Source organism: Alligator mississippiensis, chromosome 4, assembly GCF_030867095.1.
Source record: "Alligator mississippiensis isolate rAllMis1 chromosome 4, rAllMis1, whole genome shotgun sequence".
NCBI lineage: Eukaryota > Metazoa > Chordata > Crocodylia > Alligatoridae > Alligator > Alligator mississippiensis.
The window spans coordinates 136,929,861-136,956,251 of record NC_081827.1 but is presented as its reverse complement, the minus strand read 5'-3'; the positions used below and the strand labels follow the sequence as shown (position 1 = coordinate 136,956,251).

Sequence of the window (26,391 nt, the reverse complement as noted above, 5' to 3'; positions counted from 1 at the left end):
TTATCACTTCCTCCTTTATCCACTTTGCTGTCAATGACTCTTGCAACTTAGCAGCCTTATACGTCTTGACACATGAAGTGAAGTCATTCGTTATCAAAAGCATTAATCTGTGCGATTTATATTTAACAGCGACAAACCCATGTGGAACTAATAATGGTGGCTGCTCCCACTTATGTTTGATGTCTCCTACCAAGTCCTCTTATCAGTGTGCATGTCCCACTGGTGTGCAGCTCCTGGAGAATGGAAAGACCTGCAAAGATGGTAGGCTTTGTTTTTTAAAAGATTATTTTAGAATAAACTCAATACAATTCTGAACAGAAAAGTGTCAGGTTCATTAGATAGTGCACGGGGGGGGATGATGATGATGATATGATATTGAGAGGCTTGAAACAGTATACCAGAATGATTTTTCTTTTACGCATATAAGTTGGAAGTGTTGTGCTCTCTAAAGATTTGCTTATGCCTGGAAAACTTCCAATTGCTTTTATTAAAGGGCTCTTCTATTTAACTGTCCCCTGATTTTCAAAAAAGAAGCCCTGCTGTCCTGGCTAAGGAATAGATGGTGTCATTTTTGCCCCTTTTGAGTAGTAAGATCCAGCAAATGAAAATAGGAGTGTATTTTAAAGAGATCCTGTATTCTACCACAGACACTATTTCACTTCCCCCGCCTCAGCTTTCAAACTTGGGGGCATACACTGAGGCACCTGAATGAGCTTTGAGGCACTGAAATTAGTATCATTTTCAGAGATGCAGAACAGTCACTGACCCTTGTGACTGGGTTGAGAACTATAACTGCTCAGCCTTTGAAAATTAGACAGCTTTTAACAATTTCTATATAGACTTGGGCATGTAGTGTCAGGCTGTCAAGTTTGGGAAGTCCAAATCTTTGCAGTGCTTTGTTGAAATTGCTATCTGTGATGATGGTCATGTCAGACAGCTGCAAAATAATATTGGGAGGTAATTAATTCTTGTAAAACAACCTGTTAAATGCTGACTGTCTCTACTGGAAAAGGTAGAGGAAAAATGAGGAAATGACATAGCTAGATCTATTTTTCAATAGAAATCATTTGAAAAATGTTAATAACTAAAGTACTATTATGAATATTTTTTGTATTTAATTTAAAATAATTTTCTACCATATTGGATTATTTTCAGCGGTTTTTGTCTTCACTCTGTTCCATTGCTTTCTCTAACTGCAAGAACATAGCAAGGGATTTCTGTGAAAACCTTATTAAAATAAATTGCTTCTTGTACATAGAAAGGCAAAATAGAGGTTCTAAATTAGCCTAACAGAACTGTAAAAGATTACCAACACATGCAGAAACTGTACTTTTCTCAGCCTTGCTAGGAGAATGGACAAATGATATTTTTATGGGTTTCATATAACTGTAACCCTTCACTTGGGATAGCTGTAGGAGACGCAATAAGTTTCTTTATGGAATCAGATAGTTGAAAAAATAGGGGCCTCATCCCAAAGGCAGACACGTGTCACTACCCAAAACAGTTATGTGTAAGATGTGTGGGCAGAGGAAATTCACAGGTTATTGTTTTATGACAGCTTGTCTATGAAAGAAAAGTAGAGGCTGAAAACCTAAAGACATGGTCAGGGTAGGCACTGGGGATGTGATTCTTAGAAAAGCTAGCAAAGGGTATTAATTGGAAAGGAACTTGGAGCTTTGAGCAAGATTCTGTGTCCAGCTGATTTGTTTTTTTTATGCATTCAGGGAAACACAACTTTGTACGTAAACAGTTGCATCAAAGAAATGCTTCCCTCTGTCCTCAGTGAAGTGCCAGGCACTACAGGGAATATGCTATAAAGATGCTTGCATGACGTGTACCATTACGTTTCACAGTTTATGTTGCCACTACATCACCTCAGGTACAGGGCCCACTTCTACAAGATGAAACGGAAAACAAAAATTAAAAATCCATTTAGTTTGCCAGTACATACTGCATAATGCCACTAATTGACACTAGAGCAGCAGTTGAAATGTGCCCAACAAAAATATTTCTCAAAATTTGTTTTTCATCCTATGAAGTCTTGCTCTGCCTAGCTGTGATAGATCCACCTTGTGTCTGATGATCTGCTCAGAAATGGTTTCAGGAAGGAGAAGAATTCCAGAGAGAGTCCTGAAAATTATATCCGGATATGGTCCAGCTCTGAGTCATGATTTGCCCAGAGATTATAAAACAATAAAGTATCTTTAAGAATTGTGTGACCTGTTTCTGAGGGGTTGCTGTAGGTGAAAAAGATACTGAAAAAGAACTGAGCCCTTTAGGACTATCTCTGTGTTACAGTATTTTTCTTTGGGAAGTAGCAATATGATGAGCTCTCAAAGACTATTGCAGGTAAACAGAGCAGGTCAGCAAAATTCCCCTCAAATAGCTTTGAGAAGCAAGAACAGATTTACTTCCTTTCTTTGGGTTCTCAGTGACATTGGTTAAGTAAATTGATCTCCTTTTCAGCTTGTATGTGGCCTGCTAAATATGGCTGCCCTGGAGGAACAAAAGGTAATGGAATAGATGAAAAATGAGTGGAGAATTTAATCCTGAGATCCATTCAGTTAATGCCAGTTGTGCTAAAAAAGAACTAAAACACTGAATAATTTAAAGTTTCAGAAGTGTAACATAATCTGACTTTTTGCCAGAGAAAAGATGACTGGTGAAAGGAGGCAAGAAGAGAGTGCTGTTTTCTTTTCAAGCAGTTTTGTCTTCTAGTTGTGATCTGAACAAGAGCACGCTTGCTCCAGAACTAAATACGTGCATTTCTAACTGATAGGAATTCCTCTGCAGAGAAAAGAACTTTATTTTCCTAGTAAGCTAGATGAGAGTGGGAAGGATTTGGAGGATGAATTTTGTGCGCATGTTTGTGGTGTTCTTCAGTGGTTTGGCATTGACAAATGAGCCTTGCAGCCAAAGGTGAGGCTGGCTGACCCCCATCGAGCCGTTTCCATGACAGCCTAGCATTTTTTAATAATCTCAGTTTATTGCAAAGTATTTTTTTTCCTACGGTTGTTTTTTCTTTTCTTTTTTTAATTGCACCTTAGAGGAACTTTCCATTCCTTGTGACTGTTCAGAACAATAACTTTTCTTTTTGTTTGTTTTGGGCAGTTTTCACTGTAGTATTTCAGGAAAGGGTGACGAATGAGCTTGGCACCAAGTGAGTTATTCTCCTTGTGACTGATGATATTGGCTGGGCAGTCACCTTTAATTCCTACTCCTGCTACAATAGAAAATAGTTATCTAATGGGAACTTGGGCTTGTATCCAATGCTAACACTCCACCAGTGTCTGGGTAGAAGTTCAAAAATCCCCACTGTTCAAAGAGAAGAGAGGGGGAATAACTAGTTTCTGGCCAATCACTACTTCATCAGTAATGTCCAAGGCTGACAGAGCTATATTTGAGGATGTAGCTTCTGATGCCACTCTTGTATTGATTATAACCATAGCTTGCTGTTCTATAAGATGCTTTGGGATTTTTTTCCCCCTCCATAATAGGACAGGCACCAGATGAACCCAATTCTGTTGTTTTGTCCAACTGTATAGTCTATTTTATATGACTTGCTTGAGGTATGTGGGAAGTATACTTGAGATGAACTACCACATTTAGCGGGAATCCAGAATGACTTCAAATTTAAGATGCCCCTGCCCAAAATTAGGTTCTATATATGGAAAAATTCTAAATTTGCTATATATTTCCATGCATTAGAATGGAAACATACAGTAGATAATTAGAATCTGATTATCAGAGGGTCATCTTAAATTTGCTCCCCCACTGCTGTAATAGGGAAAGCAATGGCAGGGGGGCATGCGGTCTGGAGGGTGCAGGCCCCCTTTGCCACCCCACATGTCCCCTCTGCAACTCAAGATGAACTACTGCATTTACCCGAATCCAAGATGACTTTGAATTTAAGATGACTCCCCCCATTATATTCTGTATATGGATGGCAGTGGCTGTCCTGCTGCCTTTCTACTGCAGCCTCTGCCCTCACACCTGTTCTCCACAGCCGTTTTCTCCACCTTCCATCCTCCCCCTCTGCTACTGTCAGGCACAGCTTTGGCTTGGCTTCATACCCACCCAGGCATGGAGCACATGGGACTTCTATCCCCTTCCCCAGGCAATCAGCAGCTGTAGTGCAGCTCTGGCCATTGGATGCTTTTGCATGGCTGGGCAGGGGCCCTGCTTCCATCTGCTCCTTGTCTAGGAGGGAATGGAGCTGGAGCTGTGTCTGACAGTACAGTGGGGGCAGGCAGAGGTGTGGGGGTGAGGAGAGGGGGCAGAAGCTCTGTGGGGCGGGGGAAAGGCAGGTGGCTGCTACATCTCTGACTGATCCAGACCTAGGCTCAGCGCCATAGTCGGAGCCAGTTGCCTGTCTCCTTCCCCACCCTCCCCACCTTACCTATGTTGAAAGTGGGGGTATGATCTCATCTTGGGTTCAAGTAAATATGGTAAATTTTTTTGAAGATCTCCCCATTCATCTACTTGCACTCTGGGTTTGTTTACACTGGGCTTTATTTATGTATTTATAATTTCTCACTGTTGCTACTTTTCATATGCATATTTCCATTGTTGGCCTAGTGAAAATAAAGAATGACCTCTTCAGCTTAGCCTTTCCTAATGAAGAAAATAATCTTTTCTCTCTTACGTGAATCTTGTTTTGGGTTTTCTGTTCACAGTCAAGAAGAGACATCCAGTAATCCTGATGCTCATTTTCTGTTTTTCTTCTTTTGCTTGGGAACGGAGACCAGAACTCTGCATTTCTGGTTGCAATGTAGGACTGCCTCTGGAAAACCTACCTCACTGTGGATAGAAACAGGCATTACCTTTTATTGCCTTTGTGCAACCATAAATATTTTTGGGCCACCATAAATATTTTTATGGTGGCATAAAGTTAAAACATTCACCCAAACCTCTTGTTGTGCCATAATTTGTGGCTGTGACATACATAGGTAGTATGAATTGGAGTTGCTTTTTCACAACCAGCGTCTGTTTTCTTTAAGGTGGCTTTTTTCCCATTCCCCTTAGTGCCTACCTGAGGAATCTCCTGGCAGGAATTTTTCTGGGTGTGCAGGTCCCATTATGTTGGCACTGGGTGCTGGGGATTCTCTGGGTCCTGCGCCACCCACGCCTATGCTGGTACCCGCGGCCCCGTGTCTTCTTGCCAGGACCCTTGCCGCCCTGTGCCTCTTTCTGAAGCATGGATGGATCTGTGCAGGACCCACAGAAGGCACGGGTTCAATAAGACACAGAAAAATTATACTCATCCTAGGTGCAGGTCTAGTTAGCTGTTAATTTGTGGACCAGTGCTGGACATGACTACTAGCTGAAGGAACCAGTGATGGTTTTAAAGTAGTAATTTACAAATTACCAGGCCAAGAAACAAATGCTTTGTACCAATATGAAGCTGGAATTCATTGTAAAGTTTCGCATGGTCACAAGGCATTGGAGTTTAAAGTTATGTCATTACAAGTATCTGCTTGCTTTTATGTTTTTCCTTAGGCCTTCTTTGCCCTCACCATGTGCACATTTAAATTTGACTTTTTTTTGTTTTTTTGTTTTTTAATGATTTATTTTCCAAGACATTTTAGTACAAGAACTAACGCAGTTTGCAATCCCAGCTGTCAAATTGCTTAGTAAAAGTAGATTAAGGTTCTTAGGTGCCCAGAATAAAGCTTTTCGGTTCAGATGCAGGCATCTAAAGGAGTAGCTTGACTTCTTTTTTCTCTAAAAGTGCACCCAACAAGTTTCAGTATGGCATACCTAGAGGCACTCATTTTTAAAGCATTGCTCTTGCGTCTTCAGCACTGAATAGTTCATAAACTAATGGCTGCTAAACCCATTATGAATTTTTGCGGGAGATCAGCCAGATGGTAGTCAAAGGCTCTGATTTTATGAGCATCCTGTCCCTTTAATTGAGAAGGCATGCTTTTATGCAAGGTAGCTCACTCCACTTTGCAAGTGCTTGATAAAAGCATCCATTTGGAGAGTTAGTGGGGGAGTTGGTTTACTGTAAATTCACACAGTAGCTGATTATACACAAACTCTCCTATATAGACAGACCTTTACATTGCAATTGGGGGAGAGAGTTGGTTGCAATCCATATAACTATATCTGGCTAGTTATAATTTATTGTAAATATGTATTGATAGCATTGAAGACATGGTAGCTCAGGCTGTAGTATAAGCCTGCCAGGAATTTTGAATATCTATTTGGATGACTAGGTTTGCTTTGCACTAAAGTCTGTGTTGCAGTTATCTTTGCTACTGGCAAAACCAAAACTCTGTATATCAGTGATTTTCAACCTCGTTAGACTCAAAGCACCTCTCAGAAAATGTCAGCTCTTAGTTTTCACTTGTTTTTTGGCTATGGAAAAATGATAAGAGTAATTTTTCTATTCAGGAAGAACACAACAGTTCAGAATGCTTTTAACGCTATGGATTCCTGTTTGAAATCTCTGGGATTATCTTGTGAATCATGTTTATACACCTAACAGTGTGACACCCTGTAACACTCTTGAAAGGATACAATCACTGCTGTAGATTTTAGGTAGTTCAGGTATGTCTGCATGTGCTGCAGCCATACCTTGAGAGTAGTGAAGACAGGCTTTGAAAGGCATTTCAGTGCAGCGTACCAGTGTTGTTGGTAGCATGAGCTGTTTTGTATCTTCTTAGGGAGCTTCAGTGTCCCGATAAATGATTGATATACAAGTCTTTATGCTTGCACACCCCCACCAGAAATCCTCTTCCTTGCATTTTTCCCCTTTTTATGTATGTATAACATGGTATGAATTTTCCCTCTGTCACACTCATCAAAGTGACAGCAGTTTCTTAATATCTTTTACCAAACCAACATAAACTGGCATTATTTTAGATTAAACATTTGTTTTTATTACAGGGTAGAGAAAAGTATGTGTGTAAGTAGGCTGTGGGGGGTTTATCAAAAATCAAAACCACTCTGCTGGATGTGTGCCAAATCCTGCAGTGGAGTTTAGGTAGGGTGTTTGTGGTTTGAAGTGGCCAGTGAAGCTGGAGTTAACAAAATACTGAGTTTTTAGATTGCAGCCCGTCGTTGTCATGGTTTAAGCAGCAAAATTTCTCTGTTGTTGATTCCTAGTTTTGTCAGGCTTTGCAATTGATGTTCCTTAAACAATTGTATATAGCGTGTATATGTGTCTCTGTGTGCGTACATGCAGAAGTGCTGTGCTTGTGTTTTCCTGAATCCCCTTTTCTTTGTCCCTGGTTGATGGTCATGGTGGGGGAAGGGGCAGTGGTCATCTGATAGATATTTCAAACTTTTTGATTTACTATTTTTACTATTAGTCAGAACAATCTGAAGCTACCTGAGGTCATCTGAACTAATGTTCCTTCAACCTTGGGGTCTAATGAGGTGCTGCTCTGCTAATCAGTTCCCATTTTCCTAACTGAATGAGTTTCAGAGACACTATAACTAGGCAGCTGAGTAGTCTATTTACAAAGGGGTGGATAATAGCTCTAAAGCAAGTTTTTAACTTTTTATTGCTTGATTAGCCTTCTCTGTCTCTTGTTTTTGTGCTGTTTGGTTTTGTCTGATGCCAGGAATGTTTGCTATGCCCCTGGATAAAGACCATGAAATCTTAGCTCAAGGATTCTATGTGCAACATGGGTGAACTGAAAGCCAATAATTTCCTGATACTGAATTAAGGCTTAGAGGTGCAGACTCTTATTTGACTAAACAAAAGTGTTGTAACCTGAAAGCAGAATACTGAACTGAGTTGAAATCTGCCTTCTTTGGGAACAATTGAAAGGTCAGTTGGTCAATTTAAAGGGTGAATTTCAGCATAGACGTGTTACACAGCTGAAGACTTTATGGTTAGTTCCAATCATTCTTTGAAGCCTCTGCTGATCTGAGAGGGATACAAAGACGTTTTTAAAAGTTTCATCTCAGATGTACCAATACCTGAAATTCTTCATTTAATCCTCTGAACACTGACAGACCTGAGATTCCTACTGCTTAACTGCATTAGATAATTTAAAATCAATAAGTAAGAAAAGCTAAAAATTCCCAAATCATATAATTTCCACAATTTAGGTCAAGAAGGAAACTCAGATAAATGCACATGGGGTTCTAATCAGAGATTTTTTGTTACCCCATTAATACTTTATACAACATAATGCAATGCAAGTTTGTTTTGGCATTAAAGCTGAATTGTTAAAGATTTTTTTAATTATAGTTGGTTAATATGAATAATAAGGTTCTTTGGGAAATCGGTTGAATGATTTTGAAGTTTTGTAATTATGGCAATCTTATTACTTCTGCCTGCTTTCCTTTTCTAAGTCACATGGTTGTAATTATTTAAAGAATCTTTAGAAATATAATTGCAGATTGTCTGCATCAACAATTAGATATTGCAAGTTCCTCATTAGCAGGATTGCTTAAAAATGCATACTGTCATCCTTCAAATGTAAGACCCCTTTTAAAAAGCAAATATTTCTTTTTTTTAAAAAAAGCTATGTTATGTAGTATCAAGGTTGTGTCCTTATAAATGTGTCTTTATTTGATGTTTAATTTTTTCCCCTTAAATTAAGCATCAGAAAATGTGGGGACATCTTTAAGGTATTTTATGTTTGAAGGAATATGGTATGTTTTTCAAACTAGGGAAGTGGAGACAGATGAAGAATGCCAGAGCTGGTTTTCATTTATATTTCTGGGTTACTGAACAGAATTGCTTGTTTAATGTTCTTAGTTTCAGTTGTTCAGAGTTGCCATCTTCCGCAATACTCTGAAGAGCGCTAGGCTCTTTTGCACGTATTGATCTTGATATACATTCACTTGGAGACTGAGCTTGAATTTCTTTCCTTGCTTGCTGCCCTTTTCAGTCTTTTGCCATTTTAATTTTTTTATCCAGAGTGGATTTAATTTAAATCAAATTGATTTAAACCCTTATTTAAATAACTGGTCAGGAAGCCTTGATTTAATCATTGTTTCCTGCAAGAATGGAATGCGTGCTGTTTGATATAACCTTTATACATATTATTCACAACTCAGAGATAGATGTAGGTTTCATTTTTAGAAGGTACACACTACATTGGGGGTGAACTATCTCTAATTCTCTTATCTCCAATTCACTAGATGAATCATGGATATTTGGGGGATATTTTTGCCACACTGTATTAGGACAACAACAACCAGCACCAAAAACAATAGACGTTTAAATTGTTTTATTTAACTAAAACAATAAGCTTATGTATTTTGGATATTTTTTGAACAACAAACATGCATAATTATTTTAACAAAACTATTTTAGTTATATATGTGAAATGTGTTTTTAGCAAAAATTAAATAGATTATTTCAGCGAAGTTAATGTGAGAAACTTAAAATACTGGGTAATGTAGCAAATTCAGTCTTTACCCTCCTCTTCCTGTTTATTCATTCATAGACTGGAAAAGAAAGACAAGCTTTCCTGCTTTTTCAGTTCCCAAGCAATTTCTCAATTTGTCAGTGAATTTGTCCAAAGGAAGAAAATAATCTTTCTACAGAAGAAAAAATATTCTTTCCTGAAGAAGCAGCTACTGCTGTTAAAAGCAGGATTATCACTTCAATAGTCTCTGATGGATCCAGGTGCTTAAGTGACTTCCACCAGTTCACTGGTGTGACTTTCTTAAAACCTCATCAGCAAACATATATTTCTTGAATAGTTCACCCTTAGTTCTGAAATTTATTATAGTTTGTATTATGGGGGGATGATTGCTGGATGCCCATATCAGCCAATTCTTCCTCTTCAGCAGTTAAAGATTGACTCTGGTACCGAGTATTGAGAATATTGGCCATAAAACGAGCTGGAGATAGAGCCGTTCTTTTTTTAATGCCTGTAATATGTCATTGCATATTTCTCTTTTCAAAGTCTCACACAGTTCCTTCCAAATTTCAACAGCATCAGCAATAAAACAGCGATTTCCCTTCACTTTGTTCAAAGCTATGGAAATAGACTTCAGCATAGTCAGCCTATGTTCTACATTTCTCTTTAGCTCAAAGTTGAGAACTGTGGCTATGACAGTTCCATCTATTTTGTCATGATTTGTTTCACAAATTGTCATCAAATTAGGCCAGTTCTCAATATATCACTCAAAACAGTCCACTACTGAGATCCATCGCATGTCTTGTAGGAGAGTTAGTTTGGTTCCTCCTGTTTTCTTCAGGGCAGCTACTGCAAAGTGGTTGTTATGGAAGTATTGTGTAATTCATCAACATTAGCCTTTATTTCTGGAGCACTGAAGTGTTTGGTGAAGAGGTGCATCCAATGAGTGTTGCAGCCTTATGTTATTAGCTTGGGGCTTTCTTCACTTTCTTCTAGATATCTTCTCATCTTTGGTACATTTGCAGCATTTTTTCACAGTTTGTTACAGCTTTTACTGCTGCTACTTGTAAGTATTCTGCTTTGTGTGCATTTCCAGATGTATCAGTTGTTTCTGTAAGGTAGACAGTCCCTTTTGTCACACAAGCACATATTACTGGATCATTGTGGACATTGCTCCACCCATCAAGACTCAGGTTAACAGTTTTCCCCTCTAGATTTTTTGCATGCTGTTCAGTTTCTTTCTCATACACTTTATTCAGCAACTTGCTTTCTAAATCTGTTGGGCGGACTGTATCCTGGTCATAATGACTGAATCATGTCAATAATGTGTGTGTTCTCAACCATATGGAAAGGAGAATGTGTTGCATAAATAAACTGAGCAGTTTTTTTACATCAGTTGCCCCTTGCTGTAATCTGCTGGTTCTTATTACAAACTTATTTAAGGTTGTTTCAGGATGATGGAGATTTGTTTTCTTTTTGCTACAGGTGATATACATTTGACTGGAACACTAGTATCATTAGCAGATAACTCTGAATCTGTAGACAGTGACAATGATGTTGAAGATGGATAGTCAGAATCCTGTATGTTGAGGATGGATCCTCCTGAACAAAAGAAGTCAATGCAGTCACTACAGTACTATTAGTTTAGTATTACTTATTGCAGTCAGTACTGCTTTAAAAGTGAAACTGTAAAAGAAAGATCTGCCTATTTCAGCCATTATTTTATATCACAACTGCATTAAAAACATGACAGTTTCATAATGTAACAACTATTTTTTTAGCTCAAACATTTTTATGAGAATTCAGGTAGTTCAGAAGTCCACCCAAAAGTTATGGACAGGGAAGACAAACAGTCCTTATGAAAGAAGTATGAAATAAGAAAGTTTACTAACCTGGAGTTTCTGCATGTTCAAACATGTTCCATTTATCATCTTCAAAGTGGCTTACTCCTGAGAAGGAGCACTTTTCATGATGTTGCTTCATTTGGGCAACCAGGCCTTGTATTTCTTTGTTGCACTGGTTGCATTTTGCATGCATGCATGCCACAGGTAGAGGAACTTCATTAAAATATTCCCAAACAAGGGTCCCTTTTACAGCCTGGCAAGCCTGCTGCCATGATAGGTTTTCCTTTCTGCCATACCATTCCCTCACTAGATCTCAAATCAGTGGAGAGGCTATACTCAGAAACATATCCCTCAAGACTTCTGGAATATTCGGCTCAAAATGTTTCCCCTTTGTTTCTACTGCCCCTCCCTCCTTGCATTTATTTCCAGACTCTTCCTCCTTGCCTAGATCTACTCCACCCATAACAATCCTTTATTCATTTAACTTCTTGAAACTTTGCACTTTTATAGAGAGGTAAGGGTTTGACTCTGTGTGTACAAACTTGCAAAGAGACATGAGGGCTGATGGGTAGATAATTAGGTGTGTTATCTCTCATCTCCATATACTGCTTTTAACAAGGATGTTATCTCTGGAGACACAAATCCACAGTTTGAGAACTGAAACTAAGTGTGGCAGGGCACTGTTGGTGCCTGCCACTTTAAGGGCTGAGCCAAACAGCCAGCAGGTGCTTGATTACGGTGGCCATTTTAGAACTGGCCACCTATATAAATAGAGCAGTTTGCTGCTGGTAGGCCAGGCAAAAACATTGCCTGGCTAAAAGGCTGTATGAAACATCTTGGAGGTAAGGGGAGGAGCTTAGGGGGATGGGTTGGAGGCTGCTGGTCCTGGGCTTGACCTACAACTGCACCCTGCTGGGAGTGGGTGGCCTGGTGGGGCTCCCAGTGGTGCGGGAGCCCCCAGGAAATACCAGGCCAGTTACCACCCTGGTGAAAGGCAGGTCAGGGCACCTTAACCCCTAGCCCCTGCAACATTGGGTACAAGGGTGCCAGACATGGCTATGACCACCTGAGCCCAAAGAGGGTGTAAGACCTAGGTGGGGCTAGGTACAGCTACGGCCATCTGAGCCCCCACTGGGGAGAGAAGCCCCATGGCACCAGTGAGGGGGTAGAGATGTGGAGCCCCAGTGAGAGGGGCGGATGTGGAGCCTCAGTGAGGGGGAAACTAGAGGTCTGGGAGCCCAGTATGTGTGTATGTGTGCGCATAGAGTTGCCCCGGGAGGGGCCAGGGCAAGCTTGGCCCTGGTTGGGTAATTGGCTGGACACTACCCCAGTGAGGGTCATGGGAGAGGCCCAAAAGATGGTATATCTGCCACCCAAGGTGTGCGCTAGGTAAAACCTGTGGCCAAAGGGCTCTGCTCCAAGAGGGAGCAAGGCAGTACAAGTTGTTGATGCGTGAAGGAGACCCTGTGAGAGGGGGTGGAGCATAAGAGGCCCTAGTCAGAGGAGGGTGTTATGAATGTGTATGTGTCTAAGGCCTGACAGTGAGGGCTAAGCTTGGTCTGGCTGAAAGTGGAGAGCATCGTGGCACCCGAATGCCATCTGCGACGCTTGGGCTGCAGTGTAGGGGATGAATGGAGCCACAGATAGTGCCCCCTGGCATCAGGGCAAGAATGGGCAGCCTCCCGCCTAATTAACACCATAATAATGTATCGTTAAGACATGGTAGGAAAGGAGGCAGGCGATTGGCTCAGAAACAGGTGGGTGGGCCAATGGCCGACTGACCCCAAGAAAGCCCCTTGTTACAGTAAGCATCACAGAGATGCTTAATGGAATCTTCTAGACTGAGCACTGAGTCCCATTGGGTAGAGTCATTTTCTTTAATCTTGACTAATCTATAGAGAAGCCTCTGGGAACCCCATAAGATTGGGCCCCTAATATAGTCCATGGCCTGTAAATTTTTTGGCTACCCTCAAGCCTTCTTCTTGTACTGCCCTTTTCCTCACTATCTGGGGTCAATAATTGCCACATTTTTATCTGCAGTTGGATGTACAGGTTATTTTACCTCTACTCCTAACTCATCTTTTCCCAAGTTCAACATGTCTCTCCCTCTGAGACACCAGACAGATAAATCATCTAATTTTGGACTTGTATTAGGTAATCTTAAAATGACTTTAACTTGAGAAAATAATTATTCAAAAATGTACCTTTTGTCTTATTCAGTAAGAAAATATCCACTGTAACGTAAGCAAATCATGTTTCTTCTCAACCTAAACGCTGTCAAAGCTTCCATACAGTTTATTTTAGTCTTTGTCAGCTTGCATGGTAGTCTTCAAATCTCAACATAGACTTTCAACTGATGTGCCGATGAAGAGGTCCTGATATTTGAATCAATTCCTAGTAACAGAGTGTTTGTCTTCTCGTAAAAAAAAAAAAAAAAAAAAAAGTAAGGCTAACTTTTCAGATTGGTGTTTCTCAGGAGATTTTCTAATTTTACTAGTCTGTTTTATTTCTTACTTATTCTGCTATTTAAATGTCAATCCATATTTCTAGAGAGGTTATTTTCTCTGTTTCCATTAGATTTTTTTATCTAGGGGATTGTAACTCTATTCACTTGTCCCCCAAAAGTCTCAATAGATGCCCCTTTTTTGAGAGAGAGAGAATGAAGGGTAGCCCCTTTAACAGGATAATGGCAAATACAAAGTTAACATCTTGAGCTCTGTCAGATTTACATGGCTAGTAAAAAAATTTAGGCTGGACAAGGAAGATAGCGTCTATTAAAAGTTTTTGTTATCACATAAAATTGGATGGTCCACTGCCACAGAAAACAACTTTGGTCAGCATTGGATCCAGACTTTGCATTCCAGATCTTTGGCCATAGTCTTAGTTGGTGCCAGTCAATTTGCATATCTCCATTGAAATCTAATACTAGCTTGTACCAGCTGAGACCATGGCTCAGAATTTCCAGGTTTAATGTGCAGTATTTTTGAGTAAGTGTGTTTTGATTTTTGTTTTCTTCTCGCTATGAACAGGTGCCACTGAGTTGCTGCTTCTAGCCCGCAGGACGGACTTAAGGCGCATTTCTTTAGACACCCCAGATTTTACAGACATTGTCTTGCAACTGGAGGACATCCGTCATGCCATTGCTATTGACTATGATCCTGTGGAAGGCTACATCTATTGGACAGATGATGAGGTGAGGGCCATCCGCCGCTCTTTCGTGGACGGATCAGGTTGTCAGTTCGTTGTCACAGCACAGATTGCACACCCCGATGGCATTGCAGTGGACTGGGTTGCCCGAAACCTTTATTGGACTGACACTGGCACTGATCGCATTGAGGTGACAAGACTTAATGGGACCATGAGAAAAATTTTGATATCCGAAGACTTGGAAGAACCCAGAGCTATCGTATTGGATCCAATGGTTGGGTAAGGAGATACTTATAGATATTGTTTCTAAAAAGGCTGAATACCATTGAGAACATGTTGCACAGGTTGAACTTAGTCCCTTTAGTAAATGAAATCCATGTTAATTTGGTCTGTAAATTCACTGGCCTATACTGTATCCCTTGTGATCATACAATTTTGGGTCAAAGTAAGTGTGAGAGAGAGAGCAAAGCTGTATAAATGTTGAAGAGCATTGGTTTATAAATAATTCTGCAACTTTTTGTTCTGCAGATACATGTATTGGACTGACTGGGGAGAAATTCCCAAGATTGAGAGAGCTGCATTAGATGGGTCAGACAGAATTGTGCTGGTGAATACTTCCCTTGGCTGGCCAAATGGATTGGCACTGGATTATGCAGAAAGCAAAATATACTGGGGTGATGCAAAAACGGATAAAATTGAGGTTTGTTCATTGCATCTGCTTGTTTCATTCTGCACTCACAAAACAGTAGAGCTACTTCCATTTTCTTGAAATTAGGATTAATATATGAAGTTGACATAGGAATTTTCATGGGGCTTCATGGTGTGGAAAATATGCTTTGGGAACAGTATGGAGTGCATCTTTCCTCTGTGGCATTTGGCCCTGGAGTCAGTAACCTTTTAAAAGCAGTGGACCAAAATAACACAGCTCAGTCCAGTCACTAACATTTCCAACCTGGCCACCACTGCTGTGCAGGTAATCCTTCATGCCCGCAAATAAATCACTGTCAAATACTGCCTCTCCCTCCTCTGCTGCTGAATTGTTGTTGTTATCCAGGTTTCACAGGCCAGATGAAATCGCTCAGCTAGGTGGATTCAGCCTGTGGGCCATGGGTTGTCACCCCCTACCTTATGCAAATCACTTCACAACTCTTCCGCCACTTGTCTGCCTACAGAAGGGAACTAATACTCATAATATTCTAGGATAAAAAACTTATTTAAACATATGTACCCTGTTTTAAATTTAGGTGATTGTTTTTAAGTAAATCAGTTGATTTTACAGGTTGTTATATGTTCTGAGTCAATTTTACTTCCAGGTTCTCATGCATTTACACCAGTGAATCTCAAAGGAAGTGCTGGGGCCCACGAGTGCTGCGAGCAGTGGAAGTGTGCTGCAAAAATGATACTTCTCCTTGTTTTTGTTGTGGTTTTAAGCTGGGAGGCACAATATGTGTGCAGAGCAGGGCGTAGGAGAGTGTGTGTGTGTGGGGGGGGGGGGTTGGAGAAGCAGTGTCACCATGGGAATTGGACATCTCCAAACTGCCAGCACTGACTGCATCCTGCCTGCATGCTGGGGTCATGACTGCGCTGTGCACCTGAGTGCTCAGTGCCATGCTCTGCTGCATCCTGCTCTTCACGCATGCTGTGTCTGCTCCCTCCAAACCCCGTTGGGCAAGTGGTTGTGGATGCCTCCCTCCCTTCCCTTCTTTCTCTGGTCCAGCTGATCAGCCAGGAACCCTCTTGCCCAGGACCAGCCTCCACTGCACTGAGCTCTAGGGAGCCCTCTCCAAGAAGTGTCCCTGCACCCTGTGGCTCCCCAGAGCAGCATGGAGTTTGTTTACAACCCCTACCCCAGTGGTTCCAGGGCACACAGCAGACTGGCTTCATGTGCCCTCTCAAAGAGAGTGCCTCCCTGGTTCAGCCCCACACTGCCTCCCACAAAGAGGGCTTTCTCTGGTCCTGTACCACAGCTGCTTCTCCCAGCCCCCAGTTCTGGTGCACATGTACCTTCCAGCTGCTTGGGAGCTCCACTAGGATTGAACATCTGCAAACTGTGTTCACACCACTGCCACCACTTTTCCTTGTTCCCTTTTTCAGGTGTAAGAATGAAGTGTGCAGCCAGTTTTAATTCAGACAAAAAGTGTGTTCCAGGTATCAAAACTTTGGGGAAACACTGGTATACACTCTCTCTCTCTCTCTCTCTCTCTCTCTCGCTCTCGTTGTCTCATGTTCTTGGGGTTTCAAATATTGCTGGGTATTAGATTGTTCTCACCCTTTATTTCAGTACTTCCCATTAGAATTTTAGTTAAAGAAAAAGGGGTACGGGAGTGGGAGAGAAGTAACCATTCTATTGCCTGTAAGCAGTTTCATCAATCTAAAAATTTTGGGTCAGGTCTGACTTTTTTGACACATTCCGAGTGACTGTCTGAGTACATTGTTGTACTTGGTATATATTCATTGTTTTTATCACAAAAATGTAGAGAGGTCTGTTGCTGTGTGGGGAAGATGGTTGTATGATGATCAGGGTCCAGGGAGCCTCATTTTCTCTGATAAAAAAAATCCCGAATTTTCTAGATTAAAATAATCCAAATCCACATTTTTCTGACACTAAAACAAGATATATATATTTCTTAAAACCAGAAAATGTGGGGTGTATACGTATGTGTGTGTGTGTGTGTGCGCTTTGATCAAAGCAAAGATCAGATTTATAAGTCACCTCCGTATTCACGTGATGTAGCCATCACCTTCCTTCATTCTCTTCCCTTTCTCTTTTTTTATGTCCTTTTCCTTCTTTCTCCTTTTCTCTCTTCTCCTTTCCTTTTTCCTTCCCACTTCTTTTCCCTCTTCTTCCCTCCCCTCCCCTCCTCCCCCCCTCGCTAGATGTGGTTGTCTTCCCCTGCGAAAGACAAAGAACACATACACTCATAAAATATCTAATCTATCTAATCTATCTATCGTTTTAATCACAGAAAAGTGTGGATTTGGGGGTTTTTGTTCAATCAGAAAATTTTGAATTTTTTGTTTTTAATCAGAGAAAACCATGATCCCTGATGATGATACTGTGGCTATATGTCAGGTCCCTAGCAGTCGCACTTTTTCTTTTCTTTCGATGGCGGTGTTAGAGCAGGGGCGGGCAATTATTTCAGGTGGAGGGCTGCTTACTGAGTTTTGGCAAGCCATTGAGGGCCGCGTGACAGGCAGCCAGGGGCAGATAAATATTAATATTCTAAATGTTTTAGGGGTCCCATGGGCCGGATAGAATGGCCTGGCGGGCCGCATTTTGCCCACCCCTGTGTTAGAGTGATATTGTAGCCATGATGTTTCAGGAATTATGTAAGAGGAAAGCATTTCTTCTGGTGATACCCTTTATTGGACCAACTGTGTAGTTGGGATAGAATTAGACAAGCTTTTGAATGCAAGATGTTCTCCAGGTCTGAGGAGAAAGGCCAGCCCAGGGATAGTAAAAACCAGTGGGAAGATGGGGGAGGAAAATTCCCAGAGGCAGCAGAAGGAAAGAAGCCAATTCCTGAGATCAAGGTCTAGCAAAAGGGAGGAGGGTTATCATTATTATTATTTTTTTTAGCTAGAAGGCAGGACATGGTGGCATCGTAGAGAATAGTTCAGAGAGGCATAAGCTTTCATAGGTATCTGATGAAATAGGCTGTTGCCTGCAAATGCTCATGCCTCTTTTAACCAGTTAGTCTCTAAGGACACCTACACACATGCCCGATGCCTGTTCCAGTGCATGCTAATTGGCACTCGTTGGAGCAGACTCAATTAAAAAAATCACTTGGAGTGTGCTAATTAGCATGCTCAAGCAGCCTTGCTGTTTCATGTATTCAGCATCCCCAGGCTTCAGAATGGTGGTGGGGGTGCACTTTCACTAAAATTTGTCAAACGATCTTTAGTTAAAGCACCCCTGCGACCATTTTGAAGTACAGGATGCTGCTGAATATACAAGACCCTGTTGGTGCTTAAATAGAGTGTCTTCCAAGAGCCGCTCTAATTAAAGTGCCCCCCTCCCCCCACACACACGTAAAGATGACCTAATGTGCTAGCCTGCCCTGCTGTCTGCCTGACTTCAGGAGACCCCTGTGGTTTGGTGGAAAATTCTTTGTCTGCCACACAGGAGACCTGGGTTTGATTCCTGGATGCTTGTATAATTACAGTGATGGAGGCACCAAATGTCTAGACTCAGTCTGGCCTTTGGATTCTGTTGCAGTGGTGTAAAGAGGGGATGGAAGGTCTGGGTAGCCTCCACTCCTCCAAACTCCTGCCTAGAGGCAGGAGTGGTATTGAAGGTCTGGGTGACCTATTGCATACACCATGATCTGAAAAGGGTGATAATTGCCAAACATCAGACTTCAGGCTAACACAGCTAGCTACTTTCTTTAGTTTTAGTCTTTCTCAGTGACATCTATTATAACCCTGGCCTTGCAAAGTTGCAACAAAGTTTATCTCCCCAGACACCAAATATGTTTCCTTCATCTTTATAATAAGTTTTTATTTTATTTATCTAAAACTTAGAGTTACATTTTTTGGACCTCTTTTTATTTTTGATATCTCTGGCCCCAGGCCTACAAGAAGCCTGGGATAGGCGAATGCCTTAATTCACAGAGAACAGCTTTTAGATGCAGGGCGTTGGCAAGCAGAGACACTAGTGGGCTCAGTGGCCTCTTATTGTAGCAACTTGAAAAACAAACTCTAGTGTTGTCCTCACTTGGATACTTCTTTACAGCAAAGAGGACTGTAGCCACAGACCTGCTTATATATAAATTGAATGTATTATGTTTCTGGAATGGAATGCTAAATGAGCACCAATATTTTGTTTTTGTTTCTTTCATGAGTCTTCCTCAGTGTTTGGTTTTTGCTAATGCCTCACACTCCAGGAATTATGGGAGTAAGTGAGAAAGTGACTTTGCTTTGCATTTAAAGCTAAGAGAAAATCTTGAAAAAGCACAAACCATAAAGGCTCAAAACTAGGAGGCAAATAAAGAATATTCCAACATTATTATTATTACTTTTTACATTTCATGATTTTTAAAAGCATTTCTTGTTTTTCTGGTGACATTATTAAATGCACTGGACTAGTGATACTGCAGTCCTTCAGGCTTCTTAGGATCTTTATTCCATTGACTCGTTACATTAATTTGAGGGAGAAACTTTCTCCAGTCTCCATTAGTGTATAACATGACTACTTATCAAATTTGGAACTGCCAGGATAGTCTGGTAGTCCAGTGATCGTGTTATAGATGGATTGGAATTTGAGTCCTGAGAGATCGCTGGGATAACAGCATTGTAGCAGTGGTACACTCTGCCTGTGATGTGAGAATGCATCTTGCACAGCACATTCCAGCCTCTCTGGCTGAAAGGCTCTGGAAGGGTCTTCATCCAGAACACGGAGTCAACCCAGCAAAGAATACTTTGGATGAGTGGTGAATAAGCGGGGAGAATTGAACTCTTGGAGGTCTAAGACAGTAGCATCCCTGCTGCTCTGCACGATCAAACATTCAGAATCACATTACTGTGCCAAGTAGTGTTTCTGGGTTAATGGCTTTCTTATCTAATCTGTTCTGGTGCAGTTTGCCCCAGTATCACATGTCAACCTTCTGCAGTGGCTGGAAGGCTGGAGGGAAGATGGGTTGGGGGGGGGGGTGTTGCAGGCCCTGTAAGGCCATTGAGTATGATTGGGGAGAGTTTTAAACTCCCACCCTGGCCTGCAGGGACCCCAGCCAGGGTGTGCCTGGAGGAGGAGGTGGAAAGCAGCCTTACCAGGTTTGTCCCCAAAGGGGGTGGAGGGGTGCATGGCCAGACACCAGCCAGGGCAGCGCCTCAGATGAAGGGGGGAGGGGAGGGGATTAAACCTCCTGTCTCCCCTCTCCCACCAGCATGGGGACCCCAACTGGGGTCTGCCTGACATTTCTCCCTGCTGGCCACTCGCACTGTGGGGAGCATGGCGAGTGGGAGAGGGGAGAGAGAAGGAGGTTTAATCCTCCTCCCTCCCTCCCTCCTCTGCCTGAAGCTGCTGCTTGGCCCGGCTCTGCCCATGTCCTCCATCACGCAAGTGGCTAGCAGGGGGGAAAGCTGGGCAGACCCCGGCTGGGGTCCCCATGCTGGTGGGAGAGGGGAAAACAGGAGGGTGTGTGTAATCCTCCTCCCTACCCTCCACCTGAGTCTGCTTTCCCACACCTCCACCTCCTCCACTTCAGTGGGGAAAAAAGTCTGGCACAGGCTGCTCCACACCTGTCAGGCAGACCAGATTGCATCTCCAGCCAGGTTTCCCAACCCCTTGTCAGCCAGCCCTTACAGTTCTGGCTAGGGAGCAGACAGCACAACCCAGCCCAGGGCTGCAAAGCATCCTGGGATGCTAGGGTACTGTGATTTAACTTGAACCAAGAAGGGGTCTTAACCTAAATCAGCTAAGTCTGATACTACATTCAACCAGATTTATCTTAAGCCAGTTCTGGCCATTTTGAAACCGGTTTATGTGCACTGAGCTTCTGTTCTGTTACAAATTTAAACCAGTTTCTGATCACTTAAACCAGTCTGTGTGTAACTTCTGTCCCTAGTCTATGAGATTTCTTGTTGTGCTTTGGAGCGTGTTGCAATAGCCTATATAAACCACAGACTGTCCCATTATTAGCTAGATCTACTGTATCTAGATTAGCATTTGGATTATATCTTTAGTCTCTCTCCACTAGCTCGGTGCCCTGAGGAAGTTTCTAACAGTCTGCAAACTCATTTTTCATGTAAGTTCAGTATAAGGTGGCCCTTTGACCTTGAGCAGTTCTTCAGCCTAAATTTTTGGGGATTGGGATGAAAGCTAGTGAGAATCTTGCTTGCAAGTTGACAGGTTATACAGGAAACCCTTGCTGTTTGTGGGTTCGGCATTCACGGTTTCAACTATTCACGAATGCCAAACCAGCATTTTAAATACACTTTATATACTTACAAGAGCTCCTCAGGAGATCCGTGCTTGCTGCTGTTGGAAGGCTGCAGGAGATCCGCTGCTGCACTCCCACCATCGCCGCCAGAGCCGTGGCCCCCCCGCCAACCGCCAGGGGCACTGCGTTCATGAACACAGTGCCTTATTCGCGGATTTTGCCATTTCCGGGACATACGAGAACGTGTCCCCCGTGAATGGCAATGGTCGCCTGTATAGTCCAATGGTGGAACATGGAACTGGACCTCAGGTAACCTGAGCCTTCTCCAGAGCCTGAGCTTGCTGTATGACTTTGTGAACATGTTGCAGGGAGGAGGGGTAGGTATGAAAAATGAGAGACAGAAAAAGAAAAATATTTCTGTGTACTTCATGAATTGTTGTATGCAAGGAGTCTACAAGCAGCTATTCCACAGAGAATTGTTGAATCCACCTGTTTTTCAGGGTGTGGTATTACTCAAATAGTAGTTGTATTGTTTTGATGAAAAAGCGAACGCTTCTGATGAGCTGGATTTCAAGCTTGTTTATGCCACATACTGCTTTTATTATTTATTTTTCACATGCTGCTTCATGCTATGCTGTTCTGGAGCCCCCAGATGATAATAAAGCATCAGCAGGGGTTAATGGAAACTGGTAGGGGGTACAGCAGGGAGCTTTTGTTCCCATTTTATCTGGCAGCCTGCAGCAGGCAAAAGCAGGCTGTGGCTCGACAGCTTCGTCATTTATCTCGGTCAGGTTTCACTGCTGATAAACTTCTATTGAAATGGATGGCTGCTATTGTGCTTACCAGTGGGGAAGATTTCTTATTGACTTGCTACAGGTTTAAAGCATTTTCCTGCCGTGCTACAAGGTTAAAAATGTACAATCTTTTCTGTTGAACTGGTCTTGTGTTTCCCTGCTCAAGTGAATATTTATCTTCTGGGCACGTAACGCTACCTGTTCTAAGACATAAGTTGGATTTAAAATGGCCAGCAAAACCCATATTGATGTAACAGTTATGCCTGTGTGTTGAGAGAAAGTAGCATTGATGCAGCTGATTTCCTTGCAATTTTTTTGATGAGTGAGTGTTGCTTTGGTTTTTCTTTATTCATCTTCTCTCCTCATCTCCTTTTTTCTTGGAGTCAGCAGTGACACACGCGTACTTGCACGCTTACTACTGGTGGGCTCTGTAAATGGACTGCTTGCCTCCCATACTGATTCCATGCAGCTCTAACTTTTAAGAAGGTTAGAAGTGGCCCCAAATCTATTAGGCATGCGTAGCATTACTTTTCCTAATCCTCATGATTAACATAGGAAGTCTTACATCCTGCTGTTTTCCAGCATCAGTATATACAAGCCTTCAGAACACAGTCACACTGGGCAGCAGAAAACGGAAGCTGTTAAGACCTTTTTTAGTACAAAAATCTTTAACAGAGAGGACCTTTATTGTCTATGGCCAAGAAACTAAAAGCCTGGCATCTGGAGAATGCTTCATTTTATATTCTAATCCTGAAATTGCAGGGCTATATTTCCTTCTGATGACAACTCCCTCTGTTTCACCAGTACCCTAATAAGGAAATTCTGTTTTCCAGGCATTCAGGATTGTGTTCTATTGAGAAATTCTGTCTTATAGAAAATAGTCTGTGTATTGTGTAAGGCATAGTCTGTGTTTTCTTGCAAGACATGCCTGGCTGATCCTCCCTACCACACCCACTTTTCGATAGGGAAGTGGAAGTCAAGAGACAGGAAAAGTTGCCTCCTGTTGTGTGTACCCACACAAACACACTCATTCTCTCTCTGCCCCTGACATATTATGTATATGTCATGTGCTGTAGTTTCATTTAGGACCTGATTCAACACTTTAAACTCATGCTTAAATGCTTGATAAATCTGGACTTTCAAGTTCCTTTTGGTTTTAAAGGTGGCCAGAATTCATAAGTAATCCCATATTTTAAAATGGGGACAAAGTAAGGATTTTTTCTTCTTCAGAGTTACAGAGGTTGACACTTCTATATTATTTTTACATGCAGTCTTTCAGTCAGTGAAGAATTAAGTCTTGCAAGACAGATTTGGAGCCATACATCTGCTTTGTTGCTGGCGAGGAAAGCTGTCCTGGAGATATTTCGTGTCTGGCATTGGGCTTGTTGTTTGTTTGGTCTTTTGGTTCATGTAATAATGGATCATTAAAAAGGAGGGAAATATTTTTGTTTGGGATTTGTTCTTTGTTTAAACATTGTCCTATGCAGCTGTAGTCAGCTTACTTAAATGTGTACTTTTTGCACAACTTTCAAAGTATTACAAGCGCAAAACCATAAAAGATGAAATTTTGTGAAAATTACACATTGTTGTCTTCCAGGTACAAGAACATAAAATGACAGAGTTACGTTTTTTTGTAGCCTCTGTCTGTCCTGAATACATGGGAAATCATACTGCTGGTGCGCCTATGAAAAATATCTTTTGTAAATTTGCTCATGCTAACTTCAAAAATACCTTTGCAAATTTGAAAGAGAGAAAGTTTCCAGCAGTTGCAGTTCACAGTTTTATGTACACCTGAGCAATTACAAAAATAATTATAAAATTAATTTCCTCTGTTTTCATTTTCCAATAATTTTGAGAGGTGGTTTAGCAAGTGAGGCATATAGACAGCTTCTGGTATTTAGAACTACATTCAAAACTAAATTATGTTGAGAAATGAAGATGAATAACAACAGTATGCTTATAGAAACCTTGCTTATGCTGTGTCAGTTAAATTACAAGTATAAACCTTTAAGCTTTGACTAATAGAGGCTCCATAATTAACTAGGCAGTGAGTGTCTTCAACTTCCACTGTAATGAAAAAGAACCATGGATGTTTAGCACCCTGCAGGATTAGGCTTTCTGTGGTTATTTGTTTAATAAAATGTTGTTGTGTTCATGGAAGTAAGTCTGATAGCTGTGCTCACAGTGGTAAGTCTGATAGTTTAAATGTGTCACAGTCTGGACAGATGTTTGGAGACTTGTAGCTCCATGAATGTTTATCGCCGCTCACATGTGATACTTTCTACTTTCCCAGGTCTTGTCTTTCAGGAAACTTTGTTAATTCCCTACAATCCCAACTTGTTGCACACTTTGTTACTTTAGTCTTGAGCCCACAGAGAGTTCTGCCAGTGCTCTTTGGTAATGATTTGCAAAACATTCCTCTTCTAATCAGAACTGAATGGCGCTTCACTGATGAAATAGGTGTGGGAATGTGACTTGACAGACTGCTACTCAAATGTCAGTTATTAGCTAACACATATTCAAACTATGCATTGTCAAAAATGAAAAGTCACAACATCTGACTACTTAAAGCTTTTTATTACTGACATTCAGATGTGAATTAAATCCAGAATATTTGGCAAAATTGAGACCTTCATCAAATTGTTATCATGCAAAATTCCATTTTTGGGATGGAAACAGTACTCCAAGATAGTAAGCTGTATTTTATCCGTGCTGGCCACCAAATTCATTAACTTAAGTTTTGACCTTAAGTTATGAACTGCATTTTATGAGGCTGAAGTTTTGAAGTGATACATTACTTGGTTTAACTAGTTGTAAAAAAACCTTGTGCGTGTTTTATTTTGATTTGCTTTGTGGCATTTATTTTTTTGTTTGGAACTAGTTGCCTTTACAGTAAAGGTAGTGTTTGTGGCTAAGCTACATCTGTTTCCTATTGTAGTCTGTATTCTCGCTTGTGGGTTTACAGTATTTTAAATTGCCTCAAAACGCGAAATTCACACCACACTGTGGTAAAAGCAGCGCACGTCGCTGGAGGCACTGGCTCATATTAGAAGGTGAACTCCTCAAACAGGGATTGAGAGATGCTGGTTGTCATTTTGGCTGGCTAATCCATTTTGGGGTGCAGTAGGATAGTTCATATGTAAGGAAACTCAGCTGGTACTTGTTACCTGAATTTCACAGCAGGGAAGAGATTATGTTAACATCCTCTGGAATGAATTGATTAGGGTTGTAGTCTCCCTTTGTGTAGGTTATATGCACCATCCCTGCATCCCATGTTATTTTGTTTCGTGCCTCATGCTAGTTTGTTTGTTTTGTGACCTATAGATAGGGATATTTTTAAAACTTCTTGAAATTAGCTAAGGTCAGTATGGGACAACATGTTGCCCTGTGACAGTTCAGTCCATGTGGTATAAGTTGTTGCTTACACTCCAGCTCCTAATGGACAAATGTTAATATTATAAATCATTGGTGAAGGGACAGTCTTTTTGGCAGACAGGTCCCAAATTAGCCCACACCCTTCCCAAGTGCCAGTCTAATCCCATTTCCCTGACCGATCTGCTGCTCTGCTTTCTGCTTTTCTCTACTCCCTGCCCAATTTACTTCTTTGTTTTCTTCTTCCTGTGGTATCTTTTGCTGGGCTGCCTGTCCCCTCCCTCATTTGCCATGTGCCCCACACAATTACAAATGACTCTTCTCTTTTTGGTTTAAGGAGGAAAGATGAAGTCAGAACAGAGATTTAGAAAAAGTGTAAAGCTCAGCAAGATGGTGGTAAAATAAAATGGGGGTGATGAGTTTTATTTGAGCCTGGGAGGGTACTTTCTTTACCCCTGTAGATTATTGTATTTTTTTTAAAAAGCACACTGATGATTAAGGAACTTGAATAGATTAAAGAACTGGGAGCTTCAGCAGAAAGATTCCTTTGTTTTCCTGTAGCTTACCTTCAGCACATTAATAGAGCCACTTCATGGTTCTTCAGTTCAGTGTCAGTCTTTTGTTTAGGAACCTCATTTGTCACAACAGAACTCAGGGGAACCAGACAACTAGAGCTTGAGAGAGAGAGTCTACAGGTACTGAAAACTTCTGAAATGCAAGTGGAATAACTGAGCTGCTTTTGAAAGAAGGTGCAAAAAATTGGAATTTTTACTGGGCCTTGAGTCCAGTAAAACATTCTGGAATCGGAAGACAAAGTGACAAGCATAAGGTGCAGGTCAAGGATATTATATGTGCCATAATACAAAACTAAGTCTAGAAAAGTGTGCTTGTTATACTTTAAAAAAAGAACATGGAAAAATAAATCTTCCAAAGCAAAATGATTTTGTTGATGCAGTATGCACACATGTATAAATCTACAATGTATGCTAACAGTCTTTAAAACCTTTTTACATAACCA

The 26,391-nt window shown here is 41.3% G+C and overlaps 1 protein-coding gene across 1 annotated transcript in view; it reads left to right on the top strand.

The window, feature by feature from the left end:
* LRP6 (LDL receptor related protein 6) overlaps positions 1-26,391 on the top strand; it is a 196,092-nt gene that overhangs the window by 119,483 nt on the left and 50,218 nt on the right. The window contains exons 5-7 of the mRNA XM_006267901.4: positions 130-261; positions 14,209-14,605; positions 14,855-15,026. Coding sequence (XP_006267963.1) covers positions 130-261; positions 14,209-14,605; positions 14,855-15,026 — 701 coding nt within the window. The remainder of the gene's footprint in view (positions 1-129; positions 262-14,208; positions 14,606-14,854; positions 15,027-26,391) is intronic.